The sequence below is a fragment of the Salmo salar genome, chromosome ssa14 (genome assembly GCF_905237065.1).
Source record: "Salmo salar chromosome ssa14, Ssal_v3.1, whole genome shotgun sequence".
NCBI classification, from domain to species: domain Eukaryota; kingdom Metazoa; phylum Chordata; class Actinopteri; order Salmoniformes; family Salmonidae; genus Salmo; species Salmo salar.
In genome coordinates, this window is record NC_059455.1 from 24,909,762 (window position 1) to 24,923,067 (window position 13,306).

General features: G+C 41.8%; 1 protein-coding gene across 4 annotated transcripts in view; it reads left to right on the forward strand.

Annotated features, from left to right (window-relative positions):
* Positions 1-13,306, forward strand: part of LOC106569241 (disks large-associated protein 1) — a 99,205-nt gene that overhangs the window by 76,372 nt on the left and 9,527 nt on the right. For 3 of the 4 annotated variants that reach the window (XM_014140415.2, XM_045694111.1, XM_045694113.1), the window contains exons 5-6: positions 1,244-1,439; positions 2,800-3,040. In XM_014140415.2, coding sequence (XP_013995890.2) covers positions 1,244-1,439; positions 2,800-3,040 — 437 coding nt within the window. The remainder of the gene's footprint in view (positions 1-1,243; positions 1,440-2,799; positions 3,041-13,306) is intronic. The other variant, XM_045694112.1, reaches the window with a different exon arrangement.

Genomic DNA, 13,306 nt, shown 5'->3' on the forward strand with positions numbered 1-13,306 from the left:
TAACAGCCGCCCACCTAACCTGGAAGCCAGCCACACCAATGTGTCGGACGACGAAGTCAGCCTGCAGGCGCCCAGCCCGCCACAAGGAGTTGCTAGAACGCGATGAGCCAAGTAAATCCCCCCCCAGCCAAACCCTCCCTTAACCCAGATGATGCAGGGCCAATTGTGCACCACCCTATGGGACTCCTGATCATGGCCGGTTGTGATACAATAAAATAAAATAAAAATAAACATTCACAGTTAAACTTTAAGGCACTGCAATGCAGTGCCTTAAAGTTCATTGACTACAGTTCAGCATTCAACACCATAGTACCCTCCAAGCTCATCATCAAGCTGGAGGCCCTGGGTCTCAACCCTGCCCTGTGCAACTGGGTCCTGAACTTTCTGACTTGCCGCCCCCAGGTGGTGAAGGTAGGAAACAACATCTCCACTTTGCTGACCCTCAACACTGGGGCCCCACAAGGGTGTGTGCTCAGCCCTCTCCTGTACTCTCTGTTCACCCATGACTGCATCTCCATGCACGCCTCAACAACTCAATCATCAAGTTTGCAGACGAAACAACAGTAGTGGGCTTGATCACCAACAACGACGAGACAGCCAAAAAGATCATCATGGACAACAACCACCTGAGCCACTGCCTGTTCACAGCGCTTCCATCCAGAAGGCGAAGTAAGTACAGGTGCATCAAAGCTGGGACCGAGAGATTGAAAAACAGCTTCTATCTCAAGGCCATCGAACTGCTAAACTGCAATCACTAACTCAGAGAGGCTGCTGTCTACATTGAGACCCAATCACTGGACACTTTAATAAATGGATCACTAGTCACTTTAAACAATGCCACTTTAAATAATGGCGCTTTGATAATGTTTACATATCTTACATTACTCATATCACATATATATACTGTATTTTATACCATCTATTGCATCTTGCCTATGCCGCTCGGCCATCGCTCATCCATATACTTATATGTGCATATTCTCATTCACCCCTTTGGATTTGTGCATATAAGGTAGTTGTTGGGGAATAGTTTGATTACTTGTTAGATATTACTGCAATGTCAGAACTAGAAGCACAAGCATTTCGCTACGCTCGCATTAACATCTGCTAACCATGTGTATGTGATGGATAAAATTTGATTTGACTTTGTGCTGTCTTGCCAACTCCTTGTCAATGAGTGATCATGCCAACGTTAGGAGGCATTATTATTAACACCTGTTTGTTGACTTGTCTTCATTGGCAGGATCTCCAACGAACACTCTCCGAAGCTGCAGATCAGGAGCCACAGCTACCTGCGGGCGGTGAGTGAAGTTTCCATCAATAGGAGCCTGGACACCCTGGACCCCAAAGGGCTCCTGGACCCCAAAGCGCTGCTCTCCTCACCCCAATACCGCTCGCGAAACGAGAGTTACATGAGGGCTATGAGCACCATCAGCCAGGTTGGTGCTCCCAGCATTACGTCACCTTCTCTGGTGCTACGTCTGTGCAAGGGAGGAAAGTCACATCAAGTCAAAGTCCAAGTCAAATCAGCCATGAAATCAGCCACAAATTCATCTCTCCAGCGATGAGATGAATTGTATTTCAAACCAGTCTCAATGTCAATGTTCAGCCCTCAACCATCAAGAGTCAACCTAAAGAGGAGAAGCAAAATGAATCTACCATTCCATTTACCATATCTCCTCGCTAGAGTTTGGAAGAATACACAGCCTTTAAAGCCAGTTGTGCATTGTTTTATAGTATTTCGAAGATAGCATAACAGAATAAATCATTATAAAAACCGAAACCATTATCATATTACCTCCATACTGTATGTCATACACATTACTTCATGTTACTCTCAGCTAAAGAAACATTTAAACATTGATTCAAATATAATAATCAAATTATTGTACAATAATCTACAACATTGTAGATACAATTTTTTATTTTCCTTACATTTCAGAATAAACTAGTCACACAAAATATTTCTAATGAGTGACCTTATGCCCTTTGCTTTTCATGTCTGGAATTACAAATATAACTCACTGAACAATCATCTTTCAAATCTGTGAAATCTCCCAAACTAAAATGCGATAAAGATTTGGATTAAGTATCAGTATTCACCAACTGTTTCTTGTTTAATACCCACCCTCAGTTATCAGTGAAAATCAGATGGAATTACAAACATCTCAGCATTAGTCTTGCCAAAAGCCCCTCAAGCTCTTGTCTTTTGGTGCTTTAGACCATATCCAAACCCCCTTTATCCCACCCTAACCTACAGTATGTTATTAAACCATCTTAGATGCTCAGGTTCTTGTCTTACCTTTTCTCAATTTGTCTTTTCTCGAAGATCCAAGGTTACTTTTATGTGTTTTGAAAAGGAGTCGAGGAGAGAGGATACCAGGAATAGAGGAAACACAAATAGAGAATGGAATGTCCAGCTGCTTGCTTCAATAATGTAGAGCTCTGTTTTAGACCCTAAATTAAATATCCTCATCATCCCAAACAATCTCTTCATTGCACTTGCTTGTTCTCCAATTAACATTGACCCTCACACTCCCATTCCCTCTGACTCTTCCTCCTCTTGCTACTGCTGCATTGTGGTTCCTCTTTTTCTTCTGTAGTTCTCTTCCTTACTTCTCCTAATGATTTCAGATGTGTTTACTCTGCCCCTCAGCATTGAATGTGCACGGCTATTAAACTCTAGGTAAGTGGCTCTTCTATGGTGCGTTCTCCAGGTTAGGATACTGATATTTGGATGTCCGGTTGTGCTGCACCCCCTCTCTCCCCCATCGTCCCCGACACCTCGTCCCCTTGCAGGTGAGTGAGGTGGAGGTGAACGGGCAGATAGAGCAGGTGTGTGAGCAGGTGTACAGTGAGATGGAGTCGCAGGCCATGGATGCGTTGGACCTGCCCATGCCGAGCTGTTTCCGCATGCGTAGAAACAGCTACGTGAGGGCCATGGACCAGGGCTGCTCAGAGGATGACGGGATGTCCCTGCTGCCCTCCTCACCCCCCAGGACCACCACCACCACCGTCAGGACCATCCAGAGCAGCACAGGTCAGTCGGTTTATCACTCTTCGAATACACACTGAGAAGTCACAGGTCAGTCTAGATTTGTTGCTCTGTTTATCTGGCGAGTCAAAATATGCACTGCTCAACCATACCACTGTCCACGGTAGAAAATGGCAGTGTCTTCTCTCAATCACCCTTTAAATCACCACCAGCAGGAGTAAAGGTCTACTGGCTGGCAAAAACAAACGCTGCTGCACAGACCAATAAAGGTCAATGTCTCCACTGGATCACCATTAATACACACCACCATCACTATGGAAACCCTCAAGAGCACCACAGTTTGGTGTGTTTATCGCTTTCACAACACATATTGATCTACTGTACCAACACTGTCAGGGAACCACATACCAGCAAAGGTCAATGCCAAGAAAGACTCTCTCCACAGCATCACAGTATGTTCACCTGACTCCCAAAGCATACACCACACAACACAATGTCATAGCAGCACTAAGCCTGAGGATATTTGCTGTATTTGTAAGCAGGAGGATGAAGAGCCTGAGGATTATCACCGCTGTATCTCTTTGTAGATGAGTCTTTGAGTGCTGTGGACAAAACATGGCTTCTTGCCTGGTCCAGTCCACATGAGCAACATAAGCGTCTCTCCCTGGTATTTTAAACCATTATTATTATATACAGAACATTTCAAATCAGAGCCGGTGTGTGGAATAGGCTTGGAGAAATGTCACTAATTTCTAAAATGTGGTTAAGGGATCTGAAGAAATTCCCCTTTTATAATTGGATTTAATCCAGGCATTGTGTACATGCTTACAAGAAGGAGAAAAAAGAAATGTTATGTAATGAATAGCATGCTATCTGAGATACAGTATGTATTTATATGATAAGGACTCTCTGAAGTTCCCTGTTATCAAGTCATTTATAAAAAATGACAGCATGTTTTCATAATTTCACTGAAATGTTTCAAGCGTCTTCATCAAACGTAGAGACTGCCCCGTTAGATGAGTCCCAGATGTCAGTGCTGATTTGAGTCGAACTTCCTGCTACTTAGTTTGACTGTTCCTCTGGGAATTCTTAGATTGTTATCCTAGTGGCAATCCACTGACAGCAAGGCTCAGTTTGACATCTCATGATGAAACGTTAAGAGATGTCTCTGTAGTCCCAGGAAATTATCACCTGGACCCTTTGCCATATTCTAAATGAAAACAAATGTATTTTGGCAATAATTGTTATATTTATAGATAATCATAAAAGGACAGATACCTTGCAGAGGTGGAAGGAAATAATAACAGAACTGCTAAGGACCGATCTCTCTAACTGACGTTGAGCTGTGTTGTCTTGTGAAAATAAAGGAAGGTGGCATTTGCTTATCTTCAGGTTTATCTCTTGAAACTGAGAAAGCTTGAGTACTGGAACAACAAACACTTCAGATATGCATAGTTGATGAAAAATAAGCTAGGAACAATCTTCCGAAACAAATAAATAATAACGCCTGTATTTGACTTCCCCTTCAACTCTTTGCTGGTGCTGCATGTCTGAATGAAGATTGCCTCTTTCCATCATGCTGCTCTGCGCCCGGGGCTAGTCAAGGCAGACATATGGGCTGGACCCACAGGAGAGCTGCTTGGGCAAGTGGAGAAAAGAGAGAAAAAGAAAACAAGGGACATGGGATGAGAGAAAGTGTGGAGGGAAGTTTCTGGACTAGTTAATCTTTCACGATGGCTGTTGGGTCTGAGTGAAAACATCAAGCTGGCATTTGCGTCCCGTCCTGACTCTGCCATCAGCTCTCCACAATAATTCGAGATATTTGAGCTGTGTGGGGGATCAGAGGCTGCTCTCATCAGTTTGATGCCCAGATCTAGTTTGCGTGTTAGAGAATGAGCCTGAGAGCGATACTGTTTTTCATGTTACTGTATTTGCGTACAGAAGCAGTATATGTTTTTGTTTTACTCTGTACAGTACAGGTATGTTATTGTTCATGCATCAAACCTTTTCATCTTTATTCCTCTTTAATCTGACCTATGATGTCCTTGTCCACATTAAATAAAAGCCGTCAAAGCAGATTTCTAATGAGGCAGCAGAGTAATTAGGCGTTAGGGGAGCATGGCACTGAAAGAGGTCATCCGCAGTTAAGAGCCAGGCTAAGACATCTAAAGCCCATGCAAATCACTTCCCCTTTCTGGCCCATGCACATCACTTCCCATTGCATCTCTGATATCCTATTTTCCCACCATTTATAATTTCCCCCATTTCAAAAGGCTCTAAACGCAGACAAGCCGTTTTATTTTTAGATAAATCTGCATAAGAGTATGTAATTCTATTGATATGAACATCCTTTGTTATCCTTGCGTGTGAATTCCCTGTGGCTCATTTGGTAGAGCATGGCGTTTGCAACGCCAGGGTTGTGGGTTTGATTCCCATGGGGGCCCAGTACAGAGGGGAAAAAAATTACAAATGTATGAAATGAAATGTATGCATTCACTACTGTAAGTCACTCTGGATAGGAGCGTCTGCTAAATGACTAAAATGTAAAATGTAAATGAACTGAAAACAGCAGCAACAACATCATGAACTGTTTTGTAAGGAGTAGAGGCAGAATAGGGAGTCAGCCTCAGAGTACGGCCCTGATAAAACCTTGTGGTGTTGTGAGGAAAAGGGGTTTTGGTCCACAAGGTTTTGAGGCAGACGAGCTCATCAGAGTGAGGCCCTGACATTGACTTGCTGCTTGGTGTGGAGTGGACGGAGATGGGCAGTATTTCTGTTACATGTATTTGAAATAGTATTTTGTCATTTGTATTACACTGGGCTGAACTACACTCCAATGTGTTTTGTAACAAGATACCTTCGAGAGCTGTAATTTGTAGTTTCACAATACGAAATAATTTTCTATACCATTTTTCTATTGCGGTTCACCATTTTGTGTCCCCCTTTCACCCTACGTTGGTATCAGAAGTCTGCTGAATGAACTAAATATAAATGTATATGTACAAATGTACAATTGCAAAGCATGCTGATATTATTATAATGAGCTCCGCACTGAAACAAGGCCAATAATAATAGCTAGTGTGCTTTGCAGATCCTTTTGGTATGTTAATTTTCATATACACTACCATTCAAAAGTTTGGGGTCACTTAGAAATGTCCTTGTTGTTAATAGATCGCAAGGCAGCATACAACTGAGCTAAACCTTTGGAACAAGTTCACTTTTTCATCCATAGTCTAAATTATTATATAATTATATAATATATATATATATATATATATATTTTTATATATACATTTCTTTACCATAATTTAACTAGGAAAGTCAGTTAAGAACAAATTCTTATTTACAATGACGGCCTACACCGGCCAAACCCGGACAATGCTGGGCCAATTGTGCGCTGCCCTATGGGACTCCCAATCATGGCCAGTTGTGATACAGCCTGGATTCAAACCAGGGTGTCTGTAGTGACGCCTCCAGCACTGAGATGCAGTGCCTTTGACCGCTTTACTTTTTTTAAATGCGGGTAATATATGACAAAAGAGGAGCTACATGTATATAATTATAGACAAGTTGAATAACAAATAGCCTTTCAAATGTCAGAAATTATAAGCAGAAACATATTTAAATCAGGCAAAACAAAATCCGGCACCCCCTGTCAAAAATCGTTCTGCTGTCTTTGCCTGTAGCCTATAGTGCATTTTCTACATTTGCTGGTTAGGGTCAGGTGCAGGCCTCAGATTTTCACTTTATCACATATAGTTTGGTGGTTGTGGATGGGTTATTAGCAATTGCGGGCTGGTGCAGGTGAACAAACAGCTGACCCGCGCACAAGTAGTTCACTCAATTAAGGCAGAGATGGGCATAAATTACAAATTACAAACACAAAATACCCTAAAGACCAATGTATCAAAATAAAAAGTAATCATGGCCTTATTTCTATGACAGAATATTGGATGACTGTCTGTCCATCATCCAGCTCAATGTAACACTGATAGGTTTAGGCTACTACATGATACTCGAATACTCGACAACCAAGCCTACAAATGAATGTTTGTAACGTAGGTGCACAGGTCGAGAGACAAAAAGGAGTAATGAAGCTGACGAACAGTGACACATTCAATACCGCCTTGCACAATCTTACCTGCATCTAGCAGATCTAGGATGTAGTCATTAGTCCAAACAGTTGCAAAATGTTACGTTTTGCAACTAAAACGAGAATTTCTATTGGATAAATTCAGGTAGGTCCATCCCCGTTTCATTCCATTTGTTTCTGTTTAAGAAATGTTTTGCAACAGTTTTGGTCGGAATAAATACACCCATGATCACCCGTACACACAGTTCACTTTTATAGCAGCCATACAAACAGCATCATCACATCTGTACACTCTCCTTCTCTCTCATTTTCCCTTCGCTTGTGGACAACAGCTGTCTGTTACCAGGCAAAAAAAACTCTTCAAGCCAAACCTTCATACCATAACCACTACACACAGCCTACATCATTGTCATCATATTAGCTAACGTCATAGTCAACATACAGTAGCTACTAGAACTAACGCATTAGTAAACCCACAATCCAATCCATGTGTATGTACAATCACGCAATACCGTATAGCAAGCAGTTTAGCAGTTACACCGCCAGGCCCCGGTGGCAATAAATTATTAAAACCGAAAGCTTACCTTGACTTGGAAGAGTTGAAGTGTTGGTTACCCTTAGCACCTAGCTAACATAAATATCATTCCTCTCTGTTTGAGTCAGGTTGTTGAGTAGGCTAAATTATCTGCATTAGCTAGCATAAGTGAAACTGAAGAAAACAAAATCCAACCAAATATCTCTCTCTCGCTCTCTCTCTCTCTCTGCTCCTTCTCCTTAATTGTTTAAGTAATGTATTGAAAACTATTGAACTATTGTCTTTTTGAGTCAACTACTCACCACATTTTATGCACTGCAGTGCTAGCTAGATGTATCTTATGCTTTCAGTACTAGATTAATTCTCTGATCCTTTGATTGGGTGGACAACATGTCAGTTCATGCTGCATGCGCTCTGATAGGTTGGAGGATGTCATCCGGAAGTCATCATAATTACTGTGTAAGTCTATGGAAGGGGGTGAGAACCATGAGCCTCCTAGGTTTTGTATTGAACCAGAGGAGGATGGAAAATAGCTGTCCTCCAGCTACACAATAGTGCTGCCCTACAGAGTGCTTGTCACGCCCTGACCATAGAGAGCCCTCGGGGTTCTCTATGGTGTGTTTGGTCAGGGCATGACTAGGGGGTGTCCTAGTCGATATATTTCTATGTTTGGGTTTGAGTATGGTTCCTAATTAGAGGCAGCTGATTATCGTTGTCTCTAATTGGGGATCATACTTAAGGTGTCCCTGTTCCCACCTGCATTTGTGGGATATTGTTTGTGTTTGTGTTTGTTGCAACACGTAAGTCACGTTTCGTTGCTTGTTTATTGTTTTGTTGAGAAGTTTTCACTTAAAAAAAGGATGTGGAACTCAAATCATGCTGCGCCTTGGTCCGTCCATTATCACGACCATGACAGTACTGTTGAGGCTACTGTAGACCTTCATTGCAAAACAGTGTGTTTAAATAAGTTATTTGGTGATGTGAATGTATTTAGTATAGTTTTATCTAAAAATAATCACTTTTTAGATGTTTCACTATGTTTATTTTTATGAAATTCACTGAGTAGGATAGTCCACCCCTTCCTCCTCCGAGAAGCCTCCACTGATTTACATGTAGTTAATTTAGCAGACGCTCTTATCACACCATAGTGCCATCAGACTTTTGATACCAATGTAGGGTGAAAAAATGGTTAACTGCTTTAAAGAAATTGAAAAGAAAATGATTTTGTATTTTGAAAATACAATTGACAGCTTTCGAAAGTATCTTGTTACTAAATAAATTGGAGTGTAGTTCAGCCCAGTGCAATACAACATACAAAATACTCAGAAGTAATTCAAATAAGTACTGTATTTCAAATGCATGTAACAGAAATACTTCTCTCTAAACTAAGGTAGATAAACAACAACATATTACAGTCATAGCAAGTAAAACGTTTCTGTAACCGTTACTGTGATTGTTGTTGCTGTTCCGGCCGGCTATTTGCAAATGTAATTTCTGTATTTTAAAATACAAAATACATGTATTTCATGAAATACATTTCAAAATACAAGTATTTTGTATTTTATTTTAAAACGTTCGTTTTTTGTAATCGTATTTTGTCATTTTTGTCCGTCCCTGGGTCTGGAGTGGGCAATCCCAATGATGGCTAATCGCCATGGTGCTGTGAGGGAGATTTACGCATGGCTGTACTGGAGAGAGAGAGAGAGAGTCTGGCTTGCGAATCGGAATGAGAAATGGAGAGGAGGGACCAATCGCTTATGGGAGAGTTAATGGGGAGGAATGTTGGGGCTGACATTCAGAGGGCATCTCTATCCCTCGTACACAGGTCTGGCACCCTGAGACATACCATCTGCCTCTTGGAATGGAAAGCAGGAGCAAAGTTGTAACTCAGCTCTCTAGGTTAGTTTAGGTGAATGCAATTTACAAGGAAGCCTTGTTGAAGTCAGATACATTTGGTCCTCTTTATCTGATTAATTAAAAAATAAGCATAGGGGTGACTGAGGTAAATTGAGACATTTCTTACATTCAGCATCATTCCGTCAAGGGAAATATAGTATTCCTATTAACAAAGGTATCTACATATATTTCAGGATGTTGTGTATCCCTGGAAATAATCAGAATTCATGTAGACATTACAGTTTTGAAAGCATAGCTTGTCCAAAAAAAGTGGTCTCTTGGGGAAAGTTGAACAGCGGAACAGGGTAATTTAAGCTGCCTACACATTTCTGTACTAAATTAAATATTACCACTAATTTTTAAAACCAAGTCTATCTTTATTTCCCAAACACAATTCAACACAATCACAATATTTTTTGGTCTTTTAATAATTTTAAGCATATTTTAACACAGGCTTAAGACCTAACAAACACTTAGTACTTTTTAAACACTTTTAAAATAGGCCAGGCCCTGTTGTTACCTCATATCCCAGCGATAATGCCTTGCATTATGCCTGTGAAGTATTTGCTTGCCATTTGCTCAAACATTGGCTCAACTTACCCCAAGGCAAACATTTTGACTGTATTAGCCCACACAGTTACAAGGATGGACTTAAATGATCTACTTTGGTTGAGAGACAAGCATCATGAAATTAATTTGACTTAGTGAACATCTGTTTTTTTTAACCTAACTTGCATATTACTTTTTCTATGTGGTTTCTTCCTTCACAGCCTCCATGCAATTATGATCCCTTCCTGAATATTTGGTCAAATGATACATTTTGTGTATGGTTTCCTAGAAACAAGGGTGGCTCAACTTAACCCTTTGGCTAAACTTACTCCACTCTTTCCTAACCATTTCCATGTAATTCTTGATAATTTTTTATGTCATATTTTACTAAACTCGCTATGCCATCCTTCCAAGTCTTGTTAGTCATGTGAGGATGCTTGGAAAATGAGGCTATATTTTTATATAATGTATGCGGCAGATACGATTTAGAGCTTCAGAATCCCATGACACTTTTGAAAGTGTTTTCCATCCATCGTTCCATCGTTTGTAATCTGTGACGGCTGATGTGTGTGAGTGACGTGTTTCCCTAAACAGCTGCGATGATGGGATCCCAAGAGGCCCTTGATGTGTAGCTGTGAGTGGGTGTGGGTGCTGCTGCTGAAAGTAGATGTGTGATTGTACATGACATCCGTGTAATACTGGTGCAAGCTGAGCCCTAGGGCTCTGGCTGGCTCATACATACAGCAGAGGAGAGAGGGAGGAGGAGAGGAGAGAGGGAGAAGGAGAGGAGAGAGAGATGAGGAGAGGAGGGGATAATATTACAGCTCAGGAGTTGTGCAATCAGAACTGTTACGAACGGATGTCTCCTGGAGTAGGACAAGAATAGTGTATGTACTGAGTGTACTCAGTGTAGGGATCAGTATTTGGGGAAAGAGAGCACTCTTAACACACTAGATGTTATTGTATTGTGTTTCAGTGACATTTACAGTGTTTCTAGGTGTTTTCTTCAAGAGGCAATGCATTTACGCTAACAAACTACAGTATCTTAAAAATAGGGACCTTCGTCTCCATCAAGACAAGCAAGGAGCTAGAATACAAGTATCTTACCCTAGACTATTATTTCCTCAGACACTGTTATACAGTGCAAACAACACTAGCTATAGCTGGAGATACACTACATGACCAAAAGTATGTCGACACCTGCTTGGTGAACGTCGCATTCCAAAATCAAGGCCATTAATATGGAGTTGGTACCCACTTTGCTGCTATAACAGCCTACACTCTGCTGGGAAGGCTTTCCACTAGATGTTGAAACATTGCTGCGGGGACCTGCTTCCATTCAGCCACAAGAGCAATAGTGAGGTCGGGCACTGATGTTGGACGATTAGTCCTGGGTTGCAGTTGGCGTTTCAATTCATCCCAAAGGTATTCGATGGGGTTGAGGTCAAGGCTCTGTGCAGACCAGTCAAGGCCTAGCCCGAACCATGAAAAACAGCCCTAGACCATTATTCCTCCTCCACCAAACTTTACAGTTGGCACTATGCATTCGGGCAGGTAGCATTCTCTTGGCATCCGCCAAACCCAGATTCGTCCGTCGAACTGCCAGATGGTGAAGCGTGATTCCTCACTCCAGAGAACGCATTTCTACTGCTCCAATGGTGGCAAGGTTTACACCACTTCACCCGATGTTTGGCATTGCATATGGTGGTCTTCGGCTTGTGTGCGGCTGCTTGGCCATGGAAACCTTTTTCATGAAGCTCCAGATGAATAGTTATTATGGTAACATTGCTTCCAGTGGCAGTTTGGAACTTGGTGGGGAGTGTTACAACTGAGGGCAGACGATTTTTACACGCGATTTTTCTGTGTGCTTGTGTGGCCTACCACTTCGCAGCTGAGCCAATGTTGCTCCTCAACGTTTCCACTTCACAATAACAGCACTTACAGTTGACCAGGGCAGCTCTAGCAGGGCAGAAATTTGACGAACTGACTTGTTGGAAAGGTGTCATCCTATGACGGTGCCACATAGAAAGTCACTGAGCTCTTCAGTAAGGCCATTCTACTGGCAATGTTTGTCTATGGAGATTGCATGGCTGTGTACTCAACTTTATGCACTTGTCAGCAATGGGTGTGGCTGAAATAGCCGAATCCACTAATTTGAAGGGGTGTCCACATACTTTTGTATATATAGTGTGTGAGTCATGTAGGTCCTGTCTCTGTGCCTCATTTCCAGAAAGAAGACCACAATGGACTGAGGTCATTCCCAAGGCAGTCTGAGTAGTACTGCTGGTGGATGATCCAGCTGTATGTTCCAGCTAGGAGGCCTGCTTCACTCAGCGTCCGACCCTGCCCTGGCTCCTGCCTGTCTGTCAACCACTGTTAACCTCCAGCCTAGCAAAGCATGAATGAGGAGTCAGTCCACCGGCTACTAACTCTGAGTCTGATAAGCCTGTCCTTCCTTCCGCTGACGCTGCATGTGCCAAAACACACAAGAGGGGCTCTACTTACACTCTGACCCTGTCGAGGAATACTTAAATACTCTGCTGAAACTGTGAATCAGTTGACAGATACTTCCTACTGCATACTGGAGCAGAGGAGATGCATATGGGAAGAACTGTGATATACACAGCAGAATGTTTTGTGCGACAGTTATACATTTTAAGATGGAAGGGCATTAGACCCCTGAATTACATGTAGCACAGAATAATTTATACTATGCATGTTTATTAAAGTGGCTTTATGATGCCAAAGCTGATTATTTTGATAGATGTATGCTTTGGTGGCAGTGAGATGGGGGCGTGTTAAATGTTGAAGTCCTTTAGCAGTTTGGAAGTCTTTTAACACTTTGCTCCATGTTTCACATAATCAACTTCTACCACAGCACAACAATGCACATATCCCCTTTCACAAGGGCTCACACAGACAAGAACGAGCTGACATTGTGGGCAATTAAAAGGAAATGGTTGTCATGGCACTTCTTGTTACAATGGATTTACCTGTCCGCAGGGACCTTCAGCGTGGTTTATACCGTACTTCACCAACTTCATATTTAGCTTTTACTATGATTATAATTACCTCTTTTGAAGTAAGAAAGCGCTGTGTCATATTCACTCAAGGTCTCAATCTGTTCTCTTGGCTCCTTACTCATAGTCTAAATTCTGTACATTCCCCACACAGTGCTGGTGACAGAGAATAGCCAAGGTAGAGATTAGTCTAAATAACTCAAGCAGTGTTTTGTAAG